The sequence below is a fragment of the Hippopotamus amphibius genome, chromosome 3 (genome assembly GCF_030028045.1).
Source record: "Hippopotamus amphibius kiboko isolate mHipAmp2 chromosome 3, mHipAmp2.hap2, whole genome shotgun sequence".
NCBI classification, from domain to species: domain Eukaryota; kingdom Metazoa; phylum Chordata; class Mammalia; order Artiodactyla; family Hippopotamidae; genus Hippopotamus; species Hippopotamus amphibius.
The window spans coordinates 50,862,282-50,888,809 of NC_080188.1; the positions used below are offsets into that span (position 1 = coordinate 50,862,282).

Here is a 26,528-nt window from a genome sequence, read left to right on the forward strand (position 1 = left end):
ATTTCATCTATCTGAACTTCTATAATTTCCCCCCAAGAGGACCACACTCTCTTTTGCCTCATTAACATTTTATAGGCCTCTCTATCTGCTCTTCTTTCCTCTGTACTTGTTACCCATTACATCTCATTTCAAGGACCACCTTCCTCAAGAAGGCTTTTCTCAGCACCTAGTTGGCTTTTGTCCATTCTCTCACAGCACCCTGTGCATATACTGCTATCATTTTCTTTTCTTTGCCACTAGACCCTTTGAGAATTTGAATCTTCACTATGCCTGGGTATATAGGAGGTTTTCCCCAAAAGTTATTTTTAAATGACTAAATGTGTGTACGGATGAGGTGAGTTTATGAAGCCTTCAACCTGTTTTATCCAATACAGTAGATACTAGTCATAGCATGTAGATAAATTAGATTTAAATTCAAATAAACAAAATTAGAAATTTATTTTCTCAGTCTCTCTAGCTATATTTCCAGTGCTCGATAGCCACATGTGGATAGTGGCTACCATATTGGGCAGTGCAGAGGGATATGTATATGGGGATATGGGGATATATGTATAAATACAGTTGATTCACTTTGGTGTACCTCAAAAGCTGGTACAAGAGTGTAAAGCAATTATATTCCAATAATGAGCTTAAAAACAAACAAACAAAACTGTGGTATATCCATATTATGGAATACAACTCAGCAATAAAAAGGAACAAGTTATTGATATCTGTAACACCTTGGAAAAATCTCCAGAGAATTATGATTCATGAAAAAAGACTCCAAATGCTTGCATATTGTTATGATTTTATATATACAACAATCTTGAAATTATAAAATTTAAGAATAGAGAACAGATTAGTGGTTGCTAGAAATTAGAGACAAGGGTTGCGGAAGGAAGAGGTGAGTTAAATATGGTTATTAAAGGGCGATAAAAAGGATCCCTGTGCTGATAGAAATGTTCTGTATCCTGACTGTGTAACTGCCAATATCTTGATTGTGATACTGTACTACAGTTTTGCAAGACGTTACCTTTGGGGAAAACTGTTAAGTGTACAAGAGATGGCTCTGTAGTATTTCTTAAAACTGCATGTGAATATACAATTATCACAAAACTAAAAGTTCAATTTAAAAAACGTGCCTGATGGTGCATAAAGTTAAAAAAATATATATATGCCATCTCCTTCCCAAAGTGCAAATCACATGTAAGTTAGCTCAATTCCAGGGATACAGAGAGCAGTGGAGCTGAAGGAGCACTTGGACTTTATTTTCTAGCTGTGTACACACTACTATATTTAAAATGGATAGTCACCAAGGACCTACTGCATAACACAGGGAACTCTGCTCCATATTCTATAACAACCTAAGTGGGAAAAGAATTTGAAAAAGAATAGATACATGTATATGTATAACTGAATCACTTTGCTGTACACCTGAAACTAACACAACTTTGTTAATCATCAACACTCCAATGTAAAATAAAAAGTTAAAAAAGTAAAATAAAAAAATGTAAAAAAAAAAAAAGAAGATATTTTCACAGGCCTAATTCTTACATTCATTCTCTATATTACTGAGGGAAGCAGAATAATGCTCTCCTCACCCACAAATGCCTGGGACCTGTGAATATGGTACCTTAGATATCAAAAAAAATTGCTGATATTAATTAAGATTTGGGTCCTTGAAATGAGATTATTTGGATTATTTAGGTGGCCCAGTCTAATCATTCATTACAAGTGGAAGAGAAAGGCAAAAAGTAGGTTAAGAGATGCAAAGTGAGAAAGATCTGACTTGCCATTGCTAGCTTTGAAGACGGAGGAAGGGAGCCATGAGCCAAGGAATGTGGGCGCCCCATAGTAGTAACTGGGAATGACATTCGGCTGACAGCCAGTCAGACCTCTGAATCCCCAAAACAGGCAGAGAATAAATTTGTGTTGCTTTAAGACAACAGAGTTATGGTAATTTGTTACAGCAGCAATAGAAAACTATTAAAATTGGAGATAAGAAGCTTCATGAAAAGTAAGGATCATGTTTCTGTCTTTTTCACTGCTATGAATAAGTGGCCCACAAAGTGCCTGGTATATAGCCAGTAATCAATAAATATCTATAAATTTGACTAACTAAGCCCCATACATTATTCTCATTTATTTTGGCATTGCTCAGTAGGGGAAATCATCTCACTGGATTTTAGGAGAGGAATAGAATATACCAATTAAATTCTGACTTCTAAGAAGTAGCTTAAAAAATACAAACAAAACCTTAGGAAAAAAGAAATTTCTTATGTAATTAGCTAAATATAATTGTCTGAATGGGGAGGTTGGGCCCTTCCAATGTAATGCCTGATCTCATTTCATTTGATTAGGCAAATTATGGAACAACAGCATGAAATGCATTACTATACTAATGCAGCCTCCAAAATGTGACTCTCATTCTAACTGTGGCCTTCATGCCTTTTAATGTTGGACCTGAATGAGCAAGTTAAAGTAGTTGAAAAGAACGCTCACGTACACACAAATATGTTAATTATACTCTTTTGCAGAGGAAAGCTTAAAGCTGTGCTACAGTCAGAAAAAAAGAAGGAAATAGCACATCAGTCAATTTGTAAAAATGATAAAAGTAGTCAAACCATTTGAATGTTGCAGAAAGTCCAAAAATGTTTAATTGTGTGATTTAGGAGATGGACGGTGGTGATGGTAGCACAACATTATGAATGTATTTAATACCAGTGAATTATACACTTAAAAATGCTTAAGATGGTAAATTTTATCTTATGTGTATTTTACCATAGTAAAAACATTTGAAAATATCTGTGGAGCAGCGTACCGGTTACCAGTCCCACAAGAGGACTGTAAACACTTCTGCATGTTGCATTTTGGTATTGGAGATGCCAAGGAAAATACAGTGCAGTCAAGCACTGGACAGAACAACTCTTTACTTACACAGAGAAGAGAGAGGGCAAGATCAGCCTTGACAGGTGTGTCAGTCCCGCACGACTGGAGGGTCCTCCCCAAGGCATCTTCTTTGGAATAAGGCCATACAGACACCCAGGAGACTCACCTGCAGGTTTTTCCTCAAGTTCTAAGCAGTCTGCCTTCTCCTTTTCACCTTTTCAGAGACTTCCTATGTTTTTTGCTGTTTGTTAGGTCCAGGGATTTTTTTTTGTTGTTGTAATAAGGAGGACATGAGAGAAATGGGACGACTCAGTCTTGGAGGAGCTAGAAGTCCAAATAATCATTTTTTAACTCATTAACAAATAATTATTGAGAGCCTATTATGTGCCAAACACTGCTATTTTATGTTCTACTTACTTTCTTAAGTGATCGGGACTGAAGGAAAATGGAGGGAAAGAAAGAAAGGAAGGAAGGAAGGAAGGAAGGAAGAAAGAAAGAAAGGAAAGAAGGGAGGGAGGGAGGAAGGAAGGAAACTGTTCATTCTCCCAGTCTCAGCAAAAACTTCACTGCTAATGACTCAGCCTAGGTTAGCCCTTTCCCATGACAAACTGTTACAGCACTTGATGTTTCTCCTTTACCAGACTCCTGATCTTGGTTCTTCTTGTTCAGGGTCTGTCTCCACTTGCCAAAAAGATTGCTGAGACCAATTTGTCCTTCCCGCTGCAGTATCCCATCGTCCAGTGCAGAGACCACAAGGTAGCACCTGCCAATATTCATTAATTAAGCTAGGGAACGTGCAATTTCCTTTCTCTCTGGCTTTGTTCTTACCACTGTTTTTCATCCCTGGTACAACCGCTGCCTGGTTTTTTTCTTGGTCGGTTTTCGGCTCTTTTCTCTTGGCAACAGAACCAACTCCCTGACCTTAGGCATGGTTTGCACTCATCTGGCCAGGGATTGGGAGCGGGGAGCCTTTACATTTCTGACTACTAAGTACAACTAACCTCCTCTACCCCCAGGACTCCACCCAAGACATGTCGTTTCTGCCATTGTCCAGGGGCTATCAGAAAACCAGGGTGCTGTGCGTGGCTGAAGGTTTGCAGTGACCGACTTCACCCCAAATAGCACTGTCCTTTACCTGTTCTGTGTAGGTCAGTGGGTAAAATGGAGAGGGAACACGGATGTCAAGATAGAATAAATACTTGGAACGGTGTCATTATCACAAAGTAGAAAAGCAAAACATAAATCTAGTCGTTCAGTTTTCCACTGTGAAGGGTCACGTCATATAATCCTTGGAAATTAAAACTAAGACTGAATTAATTATCCTTTCACTGTCTTGGGTTTTCTTTCCTTTCTTGTTCAACATTAACTGCCTCTGAAATTATGTTAAAGCAATGATCTCTATCATAATGTCCTTCAGCTGGCCCTGAAAACAATTTCCTACAAAAACCTTTTTTCCCTAGGAAACATCTCAACCTTCTTAACCTCATCATTTTTATGTTATTTGGTTTTGTTTTGTTTACACTTAGAGGATATTACATTTTTATGTGGCTTAACTTATCTGTGACTTAGACTAAAGTAGTGTTTTGCAACAAATAGAATGATTTAAAAGTATTTTGCTCTCTCAGGAAGGCCGTTAATATACACGGGAAATTGTGTGGCAGCAAAATGAGATACTCTCGGTGGTACAGAGTTTATCTAGGGTTGCCCATATAAAACAGGCCTCATTTAGCATTAAATCTCATTTTATGTGATGAGGGTTTATTTTCCAAAGAGCCACTCAGGATTCACACTGTAAGACTTTTTGTTACTGAGAATCCTGAGAAGGCCATCTCTTCCACCTTCCATCCATTCCCTTACACCTCAATTTCACACTTAAATTTGTCTAAGTTTTGGCCAAATTAGTGCTGAATATATAGTATGCAGCTGGTACATATTTATTAAATAAAAACAATGAATAGCACATGTCAAAGTACTTTGGAAAATTATAAAATAATATATAAATGCAAATTATGAATATTTTCAGGTGGCTTGGTTATCTGTAAACATGCTGAGAAATCATTATTTTCAGATGTCATATTGCTTCACGTGAATAATCAAGGATATCTTTAGGACTGCGAAGCACATAAAAGTTCATATTGTGAGTCATTTTTAGCATTTTTCCCTAGAGAAGACTATGTGTGTTTGTGTGTATGCACATAAACTAACAAAAAATATGAGCAACATAAACACTATTCCTAGTTAATGTATAGAATTTCATAATTTTTCCTAAAAACTCAAGGTGTATTGGTACATAATGTTGTATTTTAGAGGACACCTAGCTAGAGAATCTGATCCCTTTTATTTCTAACATTTTGGAGTGTATCAGTTTTATTGATGTCTTATTCAAGATTACTACTTGAACAATATTTGAAGTAGATGTTTGTTTTATTGACGTTAAAATCTCTCTCCTTTCTTTCAAAATGTTTTTTTATTCTGTGAAAAAAAAAGATTAACAGATGAGGAAAGCTTGCTGTTTAAGATCTATATACTAATACTTTGAATCCATTCATCAGTTTTGGAATGACCAATCCTCAATATTTCTGCAAATTTTCAGAGAGGCTTATTTTTTATATTAATTTGAGGGATCATTTTGCTTTTTTTGGAATTCAGCCAACTTCCTTAAGTGACAGAAAATGTGAGATCGCAGACAACTGAAACTGTGAGATGGAAGGGTTTCCACTGCAGGAATGCGTGCCATTTAAAGTGGAACAGCAGGCATCTCCATTCTTAAAGACACAAAACTTCCCCTGTCATTTTCTCAGTTTATGCTCTCCCTTCCTATAATTTTGCTCAGCCCTCCTCTCTCTCTTCTTTTTTCTCCATTTTATTTCCCTTCAATTTGGGGTGGATGGATGAGGGGAGGATACCTCCAAGATTTCTTTTATGCAGAGAAATTCAGTTTTATCCACCCTCTGTGGCAAAACTCAGATCTGAGATTCACTTCACGTGGAGGAACTCGGCTGAAGCTTTGAATGCATGACTCGCAAGAACCCCTCCTGGTCCAGTTACGTTCTTAGACAAAGGCTGTCATGCTCTTTAGTTCACTACAAAGAGGAGGACGGCAAAGGCAGTTAATTTTCCCAGTTATCCAAGTACCTAAGCAGAGTACAAGATATTTTTAATTTCCTGGTGTTTCTTTTAACAATCTTATGATCAGCTTGAAATATAGTTCCTCTATATTATTCATCACTGTTCCTCAAAAAATATATGAATGATCTTACACTCACCAGATTAAAGAACAGAGGCTCTCTCAGTACTTCACAGCAGTCTTCCTGCTTCCATTCTTGCCTCTTAAGCGTCTTCTCCACCAGGAAGTTGGAGTCTTTTTTGTTTTCAAGTATAAAGTGGAACATATCCCTGTTTTGCTCAAATCCTCCAAGAGCAGGCCTCCTATCACAGTCAGAGTATAATCTTACCGCCTTCCATGGCCTTCGATGCCCTGCGTGCTCCAGTTCCTGTTCCCTCACCTTCTTCTATCACATAGTCTCTCTCTTCAGCCCCTCTGCCTTTCTTCATTCAACTTCTTGTTCTTACCAAGCCCATTTCCCTCTCAGAACCTGGGAATGTGCTCTTCCCTGTGCCTGCAATCCTCACCTCTCAGAGAGACCTTCAATGACCACCTGAACTGTAAATCTTTCCTACTGTTTTTATCTCATCCTGCTTTATTTTCTTCACAGCATATATGATATATGATATATAAATACATATCCATATATCTATATCTTTGACACTTTATTGAGAGCATCTCTCTAGAAGCCCCATTATTTAATTTTTTGTTTCTTCACTTGAATATAAAGCAGGGACCTTGTCCCTCTTTGCTACTGTTTCCCCAGCACCCAGAATGTGGTTTTTAATAAATTATAACACAATATTAAAATGGGGCTTTTTTGGTCTCAGTTGCAGCAGAAGCCTCAAAAGTTCAGAATAATTTAATAGGCATGACATTCTAGCGTGCATTATGATTAGAGCTAGTTCTTCTGGACACGATATTGTGAAACTGGTTGTACAGTAGTCCTTTGGTATGGACCGGGGATTGGTACCAGCATCCCCCGATGGATACCAAAGTCCCTTTTATAAAATGACGTAGCACCATCGGCCCTCTGCCTCCGCCGTTCTGCATCCTCGGATTCAACCAATTGCGGATCCAATGCGTGCCCGCGGATACCGCGCTAACATTAGCCGGTTTCCTCTAGTGATGAGAGGGTAAGGCTGAAGAATTCAGACCCGCAACGAGAGACTTGGGTAGAGGCCAGACGCCAGATCTCTAGGCATAGGAGTGAGAAGCCCTGCAGAGACAAGAGGCTGGCGGGGGGGGGGGCAAAATACTGTAGCCAATTATTCAAAATTGTACTCCTTCGACTCTTTAAAAGTAACAGGAAAAAAAGTGTGAAGTAAGAATGACTAGTACTAACTTTAAACACATAGCATCTATTTAAAACTGAAGGGGTGGGGGTATGTTTTAATTGAGGTAGTAGAAGATAAATGCTCCCATAAGACGATTTGAATTACGACAAGCTCGGAAATGTAATATCCAGACAATGCACAATGATATGATATTTGAGGCGAGATGTCAGATTTTCTGTGATACACCCTTTCCTTTATGGTCTCCTCTGTAACACACGGTTGCTTCAAAATGTCATCCTGATAATACTGCTTTCCTGCTTTAGACCTTCAAACCTTTGTTGAAGGATTTCTTTACATCCTGAAGATAACGGTCAAAAATAGTGAACATGGCCCTACACTTTCTGATTTCTTTCTAAATCATCCTGCCTCATCTCTTCCCACTCTTCCTGGCTCTCTGTTCTATAATTCATAACTTTCAGTCCCTAAAGATAGCCTCAGTTTCTATTAATTCCAGGGCACGCTGGTCCACTGTCCACAACATTCTTCTTTGCTGCTCACTTTGTGTCCTTAACTGTCAAAGTTCTTGCTTCTTCCAATTTCCCCCTGAAACTGTAAACCACAGCACTTACACATTCAAAATGCTCATCTCACTTGTTACCTATTTACTTATGGTATTTTTTTCTCCACGAGAATGTGGGTTTTATTCCTTACCATTTCCCTGCTGATCTGCACACTGCTTAGCCCTCATTTGGCATTCAATAGTCATTTGTTGAATTTTCTGTTGTGGGATATATGTTCTGACTTGACAATATCATGCATGGAGCTAAACAATATGATTAAGACCATCTATATAAAATCAACCTCAGGTATGAGTGGTAAGGTTGGAATCAATGAGCTTTGTAAACACAGAGTGTGGCATGCATGAATACCACATGATTTAGGACAACATAGTTAACAGAATAATTTAAAAAATGTTTATCAGGTTCTTTTAAAAAGGGCTGTTGCTCGTGTTAGCATTAGAATGTCAACTTATTTTTGTCCTTTGTTTCTAGTGACTTTTCAGTACCTTCTAAATTGATTTTCAGTATGACAGCAGAAAGTATTACGGGGACTAAATCTAGGTTAACTTCCGGGCTTATGCAGATAGACCAGGTAAATGTTCCAGAGGCAACAAAAAACTGCCCATGTGCTTCTCAGCCTTGTGTGAGGTTTATCATCTGGCAAGAATCTTCCAAGAATTTATCCTCTGGCATTTTTCCTTTTATGAGAGAAATATCAAGAAAAATATGAAACAACAGAATGAGGACAAATGGTATTCCTCCAAAAACAAAACTACTTGTGTGATGACAAGATCGAAACAATTGAGGCAGGCAAAGGTCTAGTGTAGAAAGTTGAACTCAACTTATATGTTTTCTTATGGTGTCGGATACAAGGAAAATACTTATGAAAGGAAAATTATTATAATCTTCATGGTAGGCTGAATAATGGCCTTCCAAGGTGTCCATGGCCTAATCCCCAGAACCTGTAATTATTCCCTTATATTGCAAAAAGAACTCTTCAGATGTGACTATGTTAAAGATTTTAAGATGAGGAAGTTATCTGGAATTATCCAGGTGGGTCCAGTGTAATAGCAGGATCCCTTATAAGAAGGAGGAAAAAGACCAGAGACAAAAGGTGATGTGATGACTGTAGCAGAGGTTGGCGTGATACACTTTGAAGATGAAAGAAGGGACCACAAGCCAAGGAATACAGGCAGCCACTAGAAGTTGAAAAAGGCAAGGAAACAAAGCAGCATCCAAAAGGAACTAACCCTGCTCAAACCTTAATTTTTTACTTCAATGAAACTGATTTTGGACTTCAGACCTCCCTCCAGATGTCAGAGAATAAATCTATGTTCTTTTAAGCCACTAAGTTTGTGGTAATTTGTGACAGCAGCAATAGAAAACTAATATAAGCCCTCTCTTCTCAATTTAATTGATACTAACAGCTCTTTTTCAAAGTTAGAAGGTATAAACATATGCAGAAATGACCTTGGGTTGAGAATTATTGGACCAATCTTTGAAGAGGTTGAGGTAAATATTTTTAAAAGCAGTGTCATCCCTCCCATTTTATCCATGATTTTAATGGAATAATTTGAGGCATATATTATTGTTATTCTACCAGCTCAATAGATTTAATGATTCTGAAATCACTTGGGAATTGGCCTTTATCATTTTGAATTAGAATTTTAAAAGTCATTGCTATAAATACACCATTTTAGTGCTGCTTGGGAGTGACAGGAATACAGAGACACTGAGCACCGTTAATGCCCACATAATATTCTTTTGTTTTTAGTGCTGTGTCCTATGATTCTAATCACATCAATACCCCTTAAAATGAGAAAAAGTACACTGACTATTCTAGGTTATCACTTAGTCTTTGATATCCTTTACAAAGATTATTCTAAATCTTTTCAAACTTTCTATAATATCCAGCCCCCTAGGAAGAATCCCAAAATGTTAATTACAGAAGCCTTGGAACTTTCTCCCATTTTTTTAAACATTAAGAATTTGTTGAAGATTTTTTACACTTGAACATATTGTTTAAAATATAATCTTTCTTCCCATGTGACAGCCTCACACAAACAAAGTATTTAAAGAAGATGAAGGTCTGTCATTCCTCTGTTTAATTAACAGAGAAGTTTAGAATTAGAGGATGTTAAAAAAAGACCTCAAAAGAAAACTTAGTGTGATAATAATAATCGACTCATTTCACATCAGAATTTCAACTAGTAAAAACTCTATTTACAGGTATCATCTGCTAGAACTAGTCAATCTTATTTCATAATGTGAGTTTTTCTTTCCCTAGTTACTTACATAAATCAGATGGTGGAGTACAAAAGCATGCTGGGAGGTTTAGATTTGCTTCTAAGTTAGCATATGATGTAACAACTTCCTTTTTCTAACATCTATGACTTTGAAAGCTCTCAGTTCCTTTGTTTTGCATCTAAATTGTTTAAAATTGCCTTGCCTTTTAGTGCATAAAAGCAATGCATATCTTTTTGATAGTCTACATTCTAGAAAACTAACTGAAGGTTTCTAACCAAATCTACTTAAAAGCACATAAGATACAAAAAACTTTACAGTAATTAGGAGACAATGTTAAGGGTCTATTTTTTTTTTTAATTCTTACTTTCACAGTTTTCTTATACAATAAGAAAATGGTGACTTTGTGAAAGGTTAGCAATTCTAACAGTACATATCCTCAGCTGTGTTCAGGTTACTCAATAAAATGTTTTCCAGTGAATACTTGCTATGGGAAGCACAGGCATAGTTATTGTCAATTAAGATTTTTTTTCCAATTTTGACTAAGGAAAGAAGAGTTTAATAATTTAACTTTCTGCAGGGTACAAAGTACCTCTATCATTAAAACTGGTTGCATAAATATCTCCTAACAATTTCTGTATTTCTTTATATATGCCTTTGAGACACTTGCTAAGACTGTAAAGTCCTAGTGAAATACATGAATATATTTTCTGATATTTTACTCTTCTTTTGAGAGGTTTCATCAGACATAAAGTTTATTATCACTTACCTCTTTGACAAATTATAGTTATAAGAAATTAACAGAGAAGTTACTCTATCATGGCTAATTATCAAATTATGTGCTATGGTTCAATGTCTTTTTTGTGACTAAATGGCAGTTTACAGAGCTAATATTACCAAGTTCTACAAATAAAGCTAGTCGTTAAAAATATGAGATACATAAATACTAAAACATCAAATAAGACTGTATTCACAAAAAATGTCGTCAGAGCTGGAAAGAACTTTAGATATCTCCAGTCCCTCCTTTTCCAGTCTGTGGCTGAGAAGCTGATTTGTTCAATTTCATCAAGCTAGTTATGGCTAGCTCTAGGTCTAGTCCCTCCATCATCTGATTCTTTAGCCAAGACAATTTATAGTACATTACTCTGAGTCAATCTCCATCTCTCTCCATGTCTCTCCCCTGCCCCCGCCACACACGCTCAGACACTTTACCTTAATATAGTTCGTGCAAAGCAATCTGAACAAGCACATTTTAATATAAATTTGCATGTTATACTGTGTACTTAACAGCATTTTCTTTTGGCAGAAGAGCCCAAAAATAAAGTGCATAAAAAAAATCCAGCACAGGGCTTGCTATGTTATGAGAAAAAGTTTTTCTTTCTTTTATCAAATTGATTGAATTCGATCCTAATAAGTGTACAAATATACCAAAATTAAAGTGTTCTCAGAAATGTCATAGAAATTCACTAAGTGAAATATTAATTTAACTCTGAGACTAGAGTACATGGCTGCGCCCACTTCATCACCTGAACAGACAACATTCTCCAGCCTCATCTGTGTGTTTCTTTCCTTAAACATACAGCAGTTGTACCAGAGTTAGTCTATGATTTTAGAATATGTATTTCCTTTCATATTAAAATAATGTATATATTTCTCTCCTGTGCACATATACCCACCAAAATTTTCCAGTAGCAATAGAACAATAATAAACTTCCTAAAGTAATGTGATGCTGCACAAAATCTTGTAACCACAAGGTTTTGTGATAGAAGAGGAAGTTACAATGTTTACAATATTTGTAAATGTTACCATTTATATTTTGCCCTCTTAAAACTGAAAAACAATATATATAAGAAGGTCAATCAAGAAAACCTTTTAGACACCTTCTTGGCCATAATATAGGCTGTTTTAATTTTTAAAATAACCTAATAAATTGCCTCTAAGCAGTAAACAATGGTCAGTGATATTTACGTAATAAAGTTAAGTTCACAGAGATACCCAGATCTTGTATCCAGTAAGGATTTATTAGAAAAACAAATATTGAATAATTTATGATTTAAAGTAGTTAGAATAAAATTCTGGGAAAAATATACGCAAATCATTTTCTTTTCTAACAATTTAAAATGTAGGAGGTTTAAACCTTATATATTTTTGCCAAAATAGTAATTATCCATAGATGGCAGATGCTGCTCCCTACTTAATGGAGGGTCTCAAATTTTACTTTGCATCTCATTGGGAAGGAAATACAAAAATTTAAAATAGAATTAACTTGGGGAAAGGCATCAGTGCTGCAACTCTTAGCACCAAATGTTTTTTCTTGGAGCACCAAATGCTTTAAGGAAAACATTCCAAGTATCAAAGTTTTCAGATAGATAAATATTTATGGATCAAATCCATAAAGAACAGACATTGTTATGAAATATATATAGATGCCTTCAAAACTTTCTTTCCAGGCAGAGTAGACACATAAGTTAGGAGTCATTTCCCACTTAATTGTTTTTGCAACCTTATGCAACACAAATGGATTATGGATAAAGACTTAATTTATTCACAGAAAGTAGATCTTGACTGACATTATGTCCAAAATATTAAACAGGAACTGTTTCTCTATATAAAATATAAAATGTTATTAAACGTATAGAAATAGCTTTATTTTAAGCTTTTATTTTCCTGGTTGAAAGGCACAGAGGTTTTCAATTTAGTCCTTTGGTAAGAATACAGTATTCTTTAAAGCAAATTCTTCTCAGTTTGCTAGTTAGCATAATCAGAGAAAATCAACCTAGATCTGGTTCGTATCTTTAAGTGCAATAAAATTCCATCTATCTTTGAACTTTATGAATGATACTTTTTTAGTCTACATATAGACCATTGCCTCTCCTTCTTCACTGAGAGTTCTTCTGAGTGGTATTAGAACTGGAAATCCATTTTCATTATAATCTACAGAAAGCTATTTTGCCATTTGAGGGCAAAGGTCTACTTACATTGCACGTGTACAAAATAAAAATGTCATACAAATGCCATATGATACTAGACAAATTCAAAGGAACTACCAAAGAAGCAGCCTTAGCTTCTGTGTTATCCCTGATGCTCTTAAATATCATTTAGGGGTATGCACGGATTGGGAATGAAGTGCCAATTTAAGAAAACAGCAGCAGGCCCTGTCCCAGATGCAAATGTAGAACAATTATCTACAAGAACTCAATGGGTATATATCTGGTTTCCAAGCCACACTTGCACACATGGATAATTACTACCAAACCTACCATTTGTGAACATGAACATTTTGGAACTGGATACAGTTCTGTCCCTGAAACTAATCAAGACAATTAAATCCTCAACCAAACAAGGCTTGAGTTCTTGTGGGCTGAAAGAAAATGGTAGCAGAGGCACAGGAAAAATTTTATTTATGAATATGTTAGACACATGACTTTGGATCCAGCCAGCCAGTGACATAAATAAACTTGAGCAAAAGATTCAAGCTAGAGGATATGCATGTATATGTATATCTATACATAAAAATCTGTGTGTGTGAGTAAGGCTTCTTGGAGCAGTGCCACAAATCTGGACACCAACCATCAGAATCACTCCCGTCCTTTGAAATTTCCATTAAGCGCACAACGGGGGTAATTACACGGGGATGCTCCAGATCGCTGTTTCCATCTTGTGCACTCACATGCCCGCCAAACATGAAACGCTCGCCTTCTCCCTTCCAATGTGATGGTTGTTGAACTTATTTTTAGTGTCATTTGATACGCCTTTGTGCTCGCAGAGAGACATCCCACTGACCCAGCCACTGGTCATTGTCTATACCACTTCACATCAAAGCAGGCGCGCTTTGTCAGGCTTCCAGTCGAATATCCATTCCGCATCTGAAGTACAGTATCGAAAGTGACTAGATCATTTGAGCTTTTTTCTTCAGCTGCTGCCTTCATCCTCCCCCACAGTGTTCCCGCTCACGCTAACATAATTTGGCATTGTCGACGTGACACGATGGTGGTTCTTCTAAGAAAAAATTATAATACATACATTTTCGATGTCTTGTGGTGGTCGACCCTCCTGAAAATTTAATGTATAAATTGATGAGAGGAGATCTTTTTTTTCCCCTACTGAATCACAACCAAGGTATGAGTGCCCCTCAAAATCCAAGTAATGCGCATACAGTAATAGGTCATTCAATGTCAAAAGGCATAAAAAAGATGAGCGAAATCTTCACAGGCTGCTGCTTGCTGTTGCCTTTAATTATATTAATTAAACTTTGAAATTTTCATGCAAAGAGAGTTGCTGGCTTGTGACGCTGAAGAGCCCTTGGAGACTTGGAGGAAGAAAAAACCCTGAGCGGAAGCTTTGTTGTGGTTACTGCTTCCTTTAAATTAAAAGCAAAACAAACTCCTAGGTGTGTTTACAGATATTAATGCTTTATGCACTACTAAGCCCTAAACATAGAAAGAGGGGTAAATCTACCAATCACAGGGATGAGTTCTCAAATCGTGAGTCCATTAAACTCCATTCAAGATCTCTGGTTAGAGGCTGTCTTCCTGTGGAATAATGCTCTATTAATTTCCTCTTTCCCCAAGTGCATAATGAAAGAAAGGTGTTTTCAAAAACTAAAGGGCAAAATCTTGCTTGCTACCAATACCTTGAGGCATCCTGTCTACATTTTGTCATGCGTGTGCACTTTTCAGTGTCAGAATGACAAGATTTTCCAGTCAGAAACTTCCTGGAAGGCACATTGTGGTAGGGGACTTGGAAGGATTTTGTGATCTGACATGGCTATAAGGCAATAGACTCCATTATTTGCTTAGCCTGGTGGGAGATTTCATACTCTGCCTTTGGCTAACAATCTTGCCATGTAAACACACAAGTGCCATGTTTCCATGTAAAATGCTCCTTTCTCCATTAAAGATTTACCATGGCCAATTATTCTGTGCTCCCTATTTTGATATCATCTTCATGCTTTTGTTTTTGCTTTTTCCTCTTCTATACATTCAAACAAACTTTCTTGTATAAACCACAGCATGTACATTAACGTTCCTCTTTATTTTCAATGTCCTGATTCATGAGTTACCATTGAGTTTCATCAGCTCCCATGTAGATGGCAGGACAAGTGTTTGAAAATATTTGATGCAAGCAAAGCAGAAGGCAGAGAAAATACTTCCTGACTGAGAGGAATAAAGTTGCTCTTCCAAAAACTTCTGAAATGCACTTTTTGTTCATTTGGTTGGAAATCGGCATTGTGAAGATGTACCATCTTCGTACCTCTTGGTCTTCCTGCCTTCCCTTTACTGAGATGGAACTCGGGAGAAGTTTATGCATCGGCCCTAGGAAAGAAACAAATCCTTATTGAAATACTGAAGTAATTATTTTTTAAAAAAGCACAGGAACACCTAGTTTTCCTATTATGATATAACAAATGATTACCCAAGGTAAGGTCAATGTTAAGATGAAATATGAAGTCATAAGTTTTTTCCCTTGGGTCAAAACATGATGGTTCATTCAGATCTTTTTCACAGCAAGTTCACCTACACAATAGTATGGAAAAATTAGAGTGAAAAAAACACTATGGAAAACAGAACTTTGTTATTGCTATTTAAAGAATAGCATTACTATCCTAGCAATAAAAATATCAAAGCCACAACCCTATATGTTTCTATAGTGAATTTAAATGGAAGTATCCCATTTATATAATCTGGTGCTTTCAAAACGGATATAAAACTGGTGCTTCTAAAATGTATGGATGAGGAATGTATTTAAGTAGTAAGGGGTTGAGGATTCTAAGAAGTCAAGGAGAAAGGGAAGAGATGCCATCTCTTTGCGATTCCATTTTATAACAGGCTTTTGCAAGAGACTTATTAGCAATCTTGTCCACTGTTGTTGACCATTTCTCACAACTGCACACCACTATTATGTGGTGTCTACAAATGGTGACTTTATTTGCATTCCACGTTCCCAAAGAGAGTTTGCCATTCCAATTCCTTAACAGTTCAATGAAGCTTGTGGAGACACACTGTTTCATAAGTAATTATAAATAATCCAAGAATTAGTTGAAAATAAAGTTTCCAATTAGTCATCAAAGATCCCCTTCTTCCCTCTCCTTGGTGTGACATTACTGATATCTTGTACTATATAAATCACGTCTAGATTCCTTAATAAGCCAAAAGCTAGCATGTTGCTTTCTAATTTAGGGTCCAGATCATCACCCTATTGAGATCCTCCTATTTTTCATAATATCTGCTCTCCAACTTCATATTTTAGAACTTCGCTTTATTTCCCGCTAAATATGAACAATACATTTGTTTCAAATATCCGGTATATCCAGTGTACATGGTACATTCAAAAGGAACAACAAATATTGTTGAACAAGAAAGCCTGGAATGTAAAAACAAGATTTTGGTATATTTTCCTCTCAAAAATGACTGTTCAACAAAGTTGGAAATTTAAGAAATTAATGAAGAAACAGAAAAGCATAAAAGCAAACTAGTTTACATTTGCTCTTGCCCAGAAAGAAAACATTCATCAAATTATCTGTCTTCTAATAATTTTGGAGGAAACGTTATTATTATAATTGTCCATTGTATTACTTACTTTGTGCCTAACATCTGCAAATAATATCTGTGCAAAAGGAAGTGAGAGAAAAGCATGGAGTAGACTACCTCAGAACGAGGTCAAAATTCCTTGGTAATGTAATGGTCATAGGTCATGCACTCAGACTGTATTTCTGTATTATCTAGAACCTTCAAACAAGATTTTTTGGAATGAATATTAAGTGAAAAGATGCTCTTCTCCAGCTTAGCTATACCTCCAGCTTCAAGTGCCAAGGAAACATTTTAAAATGTTATTTTCATGATATATCCTGTTTCTAAAAATTTTTTTCAGAGAGCAGGAGAATGACAAAATTAATAAATATTTGGCCAAAGCAGTAAATCAGTCCTTCTGGGCCATGACAGTATGATAGTATAACTATATATACGATGAGAAATAGATTTTAACTATGCATATTAAAGCAGTGGTGAATATTAGAAATATTATCTTCTGGCAATTTTCCAGAATCAAACAAATATATGAGGAAATATATGAGGAATGACATTATGACAGCAAAGATATGAATTAATGACACCTTTTCTTGTGTATTTATTATGGACCAAAAAAGTAAAAGTTTTTTTCTCTTCTGCATAATTTTGAAAAGTTATCATGAATCTCTACTTTTAATTGCATTTTGTCACTAATTAGCTAGATTTAGATATAAGGCTCTTTTTCTGACCATTTCTGTTCTACACACCAGATTAATTTTGATGACACTGATTCATTTATTTTAAGCAATTGGAGAGTTTAAAAGGTGAAATTCATAGTTTACCTGAATTCTCAAAATCACTTCAACACCTAAAGTATTCCAGATCTAAATTATTTTCTATTTCATTTGGTGTGGTTTAATTAAAGATTTAGAAACTCAAATGATGAAAGCCCTATTGATTTTGACCCTGTGGTCCTTACTTCAACTCTTCCAAAGTTTGGGATTAAGTATCAGTCATCAGTTGCCACATGTCTATTGATTCAGGTACCCAAAAACTCTGGTAAATGCAATATACACCCCTGTATTTTAGCACATACACTGACAAAAACAACCAAATATCTCCTCCCCCCTAATCATGGACTCAGTGTTTTTCACTTTTATCAAGATCTGATAATGTTTTATTTTACAGGAATTTAGAAGTTGGTAACTTAGAGGAGATCTGTTCAAATGTTACTTCCTCTGTTAAGCCTTTTCCAGTTCTCCCAATCATGGGCTCCTTCCCCCAGATTGCACAGCCAAACTACATTACACCATAATTGTCTGCTTCAAGATCAAAAGGAAAGATAACAGTGGTTAAATCTGAGAGCTCCAAAGCCTGAATATGTATCACAGCTCTGTTATTTATTAACTGTGTGGCCATGAGCAACTTATGGTTTCTTCATCAATAAAATGGGGATTAAAAATTGGACCTATTCTTAGAAGTGTTATAAAGATTAAGTCTGTTAATATAGATCTATAAAACACTTAGAACAGTACTTGGCACATAGTAAACTCTCCATTAAAAAACAGTTATTATCCATCTCCCATCTACGATGTCACTGCACAGTGTCTAACATGGAGCAGACCTGTTATAAGCACTCACTTAGAAACAAGTGGATGGATGGATGATGTACAAAAGAATGAACCCATGATGATTAGACCTCCACTGGGGGAGGAACCAGACCTTAAAAACGGGAAGATAGAAAAAGTATGAATTTGAGAGAGGAAAAAAAAAGGATTATAAAGGAGAAAAATACAACAGTGGAAAAGGAGAGAAGATAATATGGAGAAAATAGAAAAGAGTAGTTCTAAAGAGGAAAGATAGATAAAAAATAATCAAGAAAAAAAGAAATTGTTGGCCAAAGGAGATTTTTTTTAGTACTCCATCAGGTATCTTACTCCCAGGGGATTATTTCATGCTAGCTGCTACCATCCACTTACCAGAATATTCTAAAATCAAGGCAACATACCCTGGTTGCAAGTGACTGTGATTAGCAGTCTGTGGCCCTTTGAATACTACTCAATACTATCTTACAAAACCCATTAATATAATGCTAATTATGTTTAAGGTCAAGAATGTTGGGCTGCCATTGAGATCATGGCAAGCAGTCTAGGCCAGAACACAGCAGAGCAATTTTTATTCACAGGAAGTGGGATATGACAAGATTCACTGGTCTGCCATATCCTTGTGCTTACAATGCCTATACAATAAAGGCATGTTATCATGGTAACAAGTAAAGCAGTGTAAAAAAGCTTGAGCATATGACTCATCACTGGCTGGTACAAAATGGAAAATATTAGTAGCAATAGTGTTTATTTTTTTGAGACTATTTTACTTTAATTAAAAATAATACAAACTCTGAAAATTTTTAACTGAATAGCTATTTAATAAGAAACTATTCAATGCAACCTAAACATACAGAAATATACATAGAGACATAATTTTAATACTTTATTCTCTACATAGAGGTTAATACTAGTATCAGGTAATGGGACTATGTAGTCTGTAAAATAAACCACTAAACTTGTAATATGCTAAAACAAATGAGCACAAGATTTCTGCCAGCAAGAGTTGAAAGAAATATGTAACATTATGCTATATTATATTTCACAAAATAATTCAAGAAATTTGAATTGAGGTGGCATAAGTGTTTAGGGAATAATAAAACATACTATATTATAAAGCATAATTATTAACATGGAGAAATAGCATTAATTTTCCCTATATTTTCAAATTTTTAATTAAATATTTTTTAAAAATAATTTTCTTGACTTAAAATCATGCTCTAATCATGCAACTAAATTATGAATAAAATCAAAGTATATAGTTGCTGTGATGCTTTAGGTAACACGCATATCATTTATTCAATTAGGCAATCACTACAACCAACTTGATTTTGGTATCATGCCTTGTAAGTCACTAGATCATAAATTTCAACAATAAGGACATATAGTCAATATAAAACTGAATTAAATGAGTATCCTTAGGACTGCATTAGTTTAAAAATGAACTATAAATATATTCTATTCTTTTGCCTTGGGAATATAGAATTCCTTGCATACAATGAAATAATAGTAAAATGTATTCATTTTGTATGACATAGGGATGAGGAGTAAAATTTCTTAAATATTAAAAAAATTAAAGTTAGGCAGAACAAATAGAATTTAACTACTGAATTTAGATTATAGCCAAGTACATTTAAAGTACATTAATTTAAAAATTGTGATAATTGAGAGAATGACCAATCAGGTTATAATTTACCTTCTCAATATATTAAAGTCAGGCAAATTAACTATAAACAAGATCACTATTGGCAGATTTACCAACTTAAAATAAGGTGTAGAATATTCAAAAGGCATTTATATACTAATAATTGACATCATTGTATTGTGATCTGTGACATTTTATTTGCCTAATAAAAAGTATGGCTTAAAAGGAATAAAACTGCCTCCCTTTGAATGTAAACCATCTTACGCAACCTTATATTGAGCACCCTACCTAATTAGTGAGCTTCTGTGGCAAGAAAAAAATCTCATGCATTGCTAGGGAAAGCAGACATTGGCAAAAACTATATATAAGCAACATGGAATAACAGTCTTTAAAAGCTTATATTCCTTGTCTTAGTCATTTCGTGTTGGGAATTCAGTTAAGCATCTAGACAAAGATTTCAAAATTTTTACTAGGGGATTTTTATAATATGAAAAACATAATCAGTAAATTTATATTTATTTCTGTCTGACAATCAGAGAATAATTGACTTATGATTAATCTGATGTTTATGTAACCATTAAAATAGAAAGTTTCATAAAATTTAAAGAAGCAAAATAAGTGAAAAAATGCCAACTTGTATATATACATAATTATAATTATGCAATGTGTGTCTAAAGAGTAAAAGACAAGACTAACAAACTACACCAAACATGCTATGAGTAGCAGAATTGCATATGATTTCTTACATTTTATTTTATATCTTTTCTGTATATTTATATATTTGATAGTTTAAAAAAAAAGTTTTCAAAGACCAAATTCAATCAGCAAAACTGTGATCCTTCCTAAACATCAATATTTATGTTTTTAAAAGTCAGTCCAGGAACCCACTGACTACTCTCAGGACTCACCACCATCTACCAGCTATGGCAAAGTTCTTCAGCATTCATCGTTCCCATAGGTCAACTCATGTACTTGTCTCTGTTTGCTTTTTTATTTTTTACAGTTAATATCCTGATGAACCCATGTGAATGCACTTCTACTCAAGAGTGCATGAGTATAGCAGAAGTCGATGATTAATAAATTTTATAATCCACAGTCAGCATTTTCATGGTAAACAATTCTAAGAGTTTCCATAAAATGCCTGTTCAAGCATTTGTCCAGGTTTCAATCAGCAATCTAATTTTTAAAAGTGTGTGCGTGTGCACACATGGCCTACCTCAAGCTCTGTGCATACTGGAGTTGATTATATTTAAATAAGAATATAAGATAAATCTTTAATTTTCATACAACCTCAAACTTTCTAATGACATACACAGTATCTAGGGCATATGTATATGTATACATATATGCACACATATATATCTCCACTCAATCAACAACATAGAATATTTATAGCTCAGGCACTTATTAATAATAATTTTGGAATCCTTTCTCTCCAGATCAGTTGGCAAAACTATCTTTGAAAGTGAGGTTCTAAGTGAAATGCTAGCCATTGATTTCTCTAGGTCAATGTTGTTGTTGTTGTTTTTCATATTGTAGTCCACGAAGTCCTGTGGGTTATACAAGGTGCATCAGGCGCCACTATGGCTGGAATGGTGTACAAGAATGGAGCAAGCAGGCACATGCAAGCCTCTCTTAATTTGAACCAAGAAGCTGCACTCTCATCTACTCTTTAAAATTGCAATTCAGTATAACATTTTGGTTTTGTTTACACTAAAAATGTAACTTGGTAACTATTATTCAAGCTATTCATACCTATGTGAAGCCAGATCACCAGTAAACTATCAATAACACCTGGACTTGGTTTCTTTACTGCTCTTTAGAAATAGCTTCCTAAATAAATCTATGATAACATTACAGCATTAACCCTCCAACTTTTGGTCACATTAAGAGTCCACATAATTTTGCCCATGCATAGAGAATTATACATTTTGGAACATTGCTACTGAGGATGCTGATATTAAGAGACCAATTCTGGGAGTTCAGAGCTACCTAGGAAAAAGTTTGTCACTTCTGGTAAGCTCATCACTTCTGGTAAGCTCGTGTACTTCCCTTTTATTATACAATGCCAATTACATAACTCAGCCTTTCTCTTTGTGCCTTGACTTTCAAAACGCTCAGATTTACATCATGTTCTAAAAGCATTGCTACGCAGTACATTTTCTGGTATAGCTATCTTAACTTTGGCCCATAATTATTTCTCTATTTTTATCTTTAAGTTTTATTGTATATTTTTTCTCAATATTTCTTTACAAGTAGATTAGGTATAAGTAAGTGGAAACTAATATATATTTCTTAATTCTCAACTTTCTTAATCATAAAGACACAGTCATCTAAACCTTTAAAACCCTCCAACAGGGACTTCCCTGGTAGCACAGTGGTTGAGAGTCAGCCTGCCAATGCAGGGAACACAGGTTCAATCCCTGGTCCAGGAGGATCCCAAGTGCCTCAGAGCAGCTGAGCCTGTGCACCACAACTACTGAGCCTGTGCTCTAGAGCCCATGAGCCACAACTACTGAGCCCATGTGCTGCAACTGCTGAAGCCCACACGCCTAGAGCCCGTATTCCGCAACAAGAGAAGCCACTGCAATGAGAAGCCCATGCACCGCAACAAAGAGTAGCCCCCATTCACCACAACTAGAGAAAGCCCGCATGCAGCAACAAAGACACAATGCAGTAAATTAATTAATTTAAAAAAAAAAACAAATGTATTACCTCGACTTCTACCTTATACAAAAGATTATATCATGTCTAATTTCCTTCTTTGTTGCCTTTTCTTATTCTGGTAGGACTTATTGAAGTACTATGCAGATAGCTGATGTCAAATGATGATTAACTGGAATTTAATCTTAACTAAGTTAACAGAAATAATTAATATAAATTTGAAGCTTATACATGCAAGCATGCTAAAACTATACTATTCCATAAAATCCCAAAAGTTCTTATGCAAGAATAAATCCCCTAAGCCTAAAGACTGAAAGCTTAACTTCATTTTCTTTGACTGCTAGGAAAAGTAAGCACAATATGATTCTTTATAAATTACAAGTGTATTTATATTCTAATTCATCTCAGAGCAGAGGTCTGTGCAGAGGCTTTATTCCATTACTCACCTTCCCTCAGTATAAGAAGGAACAGAATGTATTAAGGATATATCACAAACAGAACTCTGATCATAACAAAGGCTAAACTCACAATTAGAATCTGTCAATTTTAACTTCACTTAAGTGATTTTCCAGCAACACCAAGTATCTATTAGAGTAAGAATTACATTGACGTTTCATTATTGGTAATACCTTCTCTTAGGCCTCATAATAAGTAGGAGTGGAAAGTTGATGCCCAATATAAAAATGTCTTCTTCAGTTAACTAAACCAACAGATAAAAACTAGACAACAGTAGGAATCAGTATCTTTGGTGTTGGTTAAGTATATAGACCACAACTCTGTTGCAATATTTGAAAACTGATTTTGCCAATTCATTTTCACTGTGACCAGAGTAGCAATAACCAGAGCAAGTGCTACATTTCCCATCTCTTGAGCATTAAAATTCTGCTGGCATTAACGCTTGCAAGCTCCTTTACTAGCTGTCTGCACAGGATATATTTCACTGCTATAACCGTTATAGTATTATGCTCACCTCGTAAATATCCATTGACAAGCTGAAGCATACAACTGCACTTTAGTTTAGACTTTTCAAACACAGATAGCTGATTTATTTATATCTCCACTTCAAAAAAGAGTTTACTAAACCCTCATGCTTTGTGCAACAGTGAACAGTGATTCAAATTTAAAATTGTATACAAAGCACAGATACACAAGGAAGCAAACACAATTCAAGAGGTCCAGGAAATCACAAATATCAGGAAAGAATGTTGACTTGAGAACACAATAGGTTCTTTGAGTGATTTCCTGTAGCAACTGGAGGTACAGAGTGAAGAGAAGGCACCTACTATTCTCTTTCTCTCTGAATGTCAGAACTTCTTGAAAGGTTTACCTCATTTCTTTAGTAAAAGGGCAAGTTAGTAGTCCTTATATATTTAATGCTAATAGTATAATAGGATTACCTTCAACTATTAGCAATATATATATATATATACACACACACAAACATATACATATATACACACACATACAAAAAGAGAAAGATATACATATAGAGAGAGATAAATATAGATATAAATCTGTGTAATCCTCTGCTTAAAAAAAACTGAAATATTTTGAGCCGAAATATGTTTCATATACTTTTTTCTAACAGAAGCTCAACCTATAAGTGTTCCACTTTACAATGAAGGCAACACACCATATGGATATTCAGTTAATGTCATGAAGGGAAGTACTGACTTGCCTGATAAATTTACCTTTGAATTTTTTTTTCTCTTCATTCTGTTATGGCATCTGCAAAATGTTAGTGACTCTATACATACTGTTAATATTTATTTTGTAAATATTTATGTATCTTTATTTTTTTGAGATTCAGGCACACAGTTGGCAGCTAATGAAGCACCTAAATTATAGCTCATAATAGTAAGAGATGAAGGCTAAAATTGCCTTCACTAATTGCAAGGCAGAACCCTCCCAAAAGCTGGGGACATAGCAGGAAAGCTGAGAGAGATCCCTTCAGAGTACATGACATTTTCCTTGAGAGCAAAGAATTAGTCAGCTGAAGGCTAGGGAGAAAAGCAGGAGGGTAGTGAAATAATTGTCTTTTCAAAGGCACATGGGGCCTTCCCTCAGGGAAAGGAAGCAGCCTATTGAAGATTTGGGGAATGGCAAGAGGAATGAGAAAAATAGTTCTGAGGGATGCAGGGCCTTTTTGAACCATGTGGCAGTAGACTGTTGAAACCTGGGAGGAAGTGAACTGAGAAAGATCCCTCCAAGACTCATGGGGTCTTCTGAGAGTGCAAGGAACAGGGCCAAAGGCTGTAGGTAGGAAATCAATTCGGAAACAGTTCTCTCAAGGTACAGAAAGTGGTGGTTGGTGGGGATATGGAAGGTACGGTCCTGGCAGCTGAATAGTAAAGAGAACTCCCCTGAAACCAAGAAGCTCATAGGTGAGTTGTAAAGGAGAAAGAGACAGAGATAGAGACAGAGAAAGGGAAAGAAAGAGAGTTCTGCTAAAGGAAAATCCCTGATCTTACTCTTGAAATTTTGGAAACCAGTGGTGAACTAAAAATAACTAAGATGGCAACAAACCAAGACCCAGCTCAATGACAGATTAGCAACATGACAGAGGAAGTGTATACATTTTTCTAAAGGTAAATATTATCTAGGTTAGTCTCTATTTTTTATGACAGGGTCCAGCATAAAATCACAAATTATGGGACACACAAAGAAGCAGGAGGATATGATCCATAATCAATGGAAAATACAGTTAATATAGGTAAATCTAAAATTAATAAACAAGGATTATGATAAAATATTAAAAGTCCTAATGAGAAAGGTGGATAACATGCATGAAAATATAGTGAATTTCAGCAGAAATATAGAAACTCTCAATAAGAACAAAATGGAAAAACTAGAGACAAAAGTGCAATGTCAGATATAAATGTTTTTGATTCATGTGAAAATATACTGAACATAGCAGAAGAAAAACTCACTGAATTTGAAGGTAGGAGAATAGAAATAGTTCAAATTGAAAAACAAAGAAAAAAATAACTAAAGGGAATATGAGACCAGTGGGACATCATCTAATGGTCCGTCAAATGAGTAATTGGTGTCCCAGAAGAGAGAAGAAAGAATGGGGAAGAAAATTTTGAAAAAAAAAGTAATGGCTAAGAATTTCCTAGAATTGATGAAAGGCATAAACCTACAGATCAAAGAAGCTAGCGACCTTCTAGGAGGATAAATACATAGAAAACCTTATCAGGGAACATATAATAAAACTTACAAAAATCAAGGAAAATCATGAAAGTATACCTCTCTGTCCCTCATCATCCCCCAACTGAAGATATTCTGTGCGGAGAAAACAACTGTAAGCATGACAGCCAACTTTTTATCAGAAACAATGGAAAATACAAGACAGTGGAAATCTCTCAAATGCTAAATGGAATTAAGAAAAAAGTCAACCTAAATGACCATATCCAGAGAAAATACCACTCAAGAAGGTAAGCAAAATAAAGACATTGTAAGACAAAAAAAAACCTGACATAATTTATCTGCAATAGACTTCAACAACCACAAGTGCTAAATGGATTTCTTGAAACTGAAGAAATGGAAGCCTAGATGTGCAAGAAGAAATAAAGAGAAGCAGGAGTAAATATGTGCATAAACATGAAATATAAATACATAAAAGAAGTAAAATTTCTTTATGACACTACTGATTACAAAAATAATATCAAAATTAGCAAAAATAATAATATGTGATTGAATTCATGACTTACATAGACTACAATATATGACAATAAGAGCACGTAGAAATAGAGGGGTAAATGGAAGTTAGGTCATGGTAATATTTATATATTATTTTAAACTAGTATACTGTTGTAGACTGTGAGAAGTTAAAGAACCATATTGTTATCTGTAGAGCAACCACTGAAAAACAGCACAGAGGTATAGCTTAAAAAGATAATAGAGGGGACGGAATAGATTACAAAAACATACTACATTAATCCAAAAGAGAGCAGAAAAGGAGAAACAGAAGAACAAAGAATGGGTAGGACAGATAGAAATAAAATATAGTAGACACAAGAACTGGAAATAAACTGCAACAAATGAATTGGA

At 35.3% G+C, this 26,528-nt stretch overlaps 1 protein-coding gene across 1 annotated transcript in view; it reads right to left on the reverse strand.

Moving 5' to 3' along the window:
* Positions 1–13,440: 13,440 nt before the first annotated feature.
* Positions 13,441–26,528, reverse strand: part of ANTXR2 (ANTXR cell adhesion molecule 2) — a 143,546-nt gene continuing 130,458 nt past the window's right edge. The window contains exon 17 of the mRNA XM_057729060.1: positions 13,441–15,371. Within this exon, the coding sequence (XP_057585043.1) occupies positions 15,333–15,371 (39 nt within the window). The 3' untranslated portion in view covers positions 13,441–15,332. The remainder of the gene's footprint in view (positions 15,372–26,528) is intronic.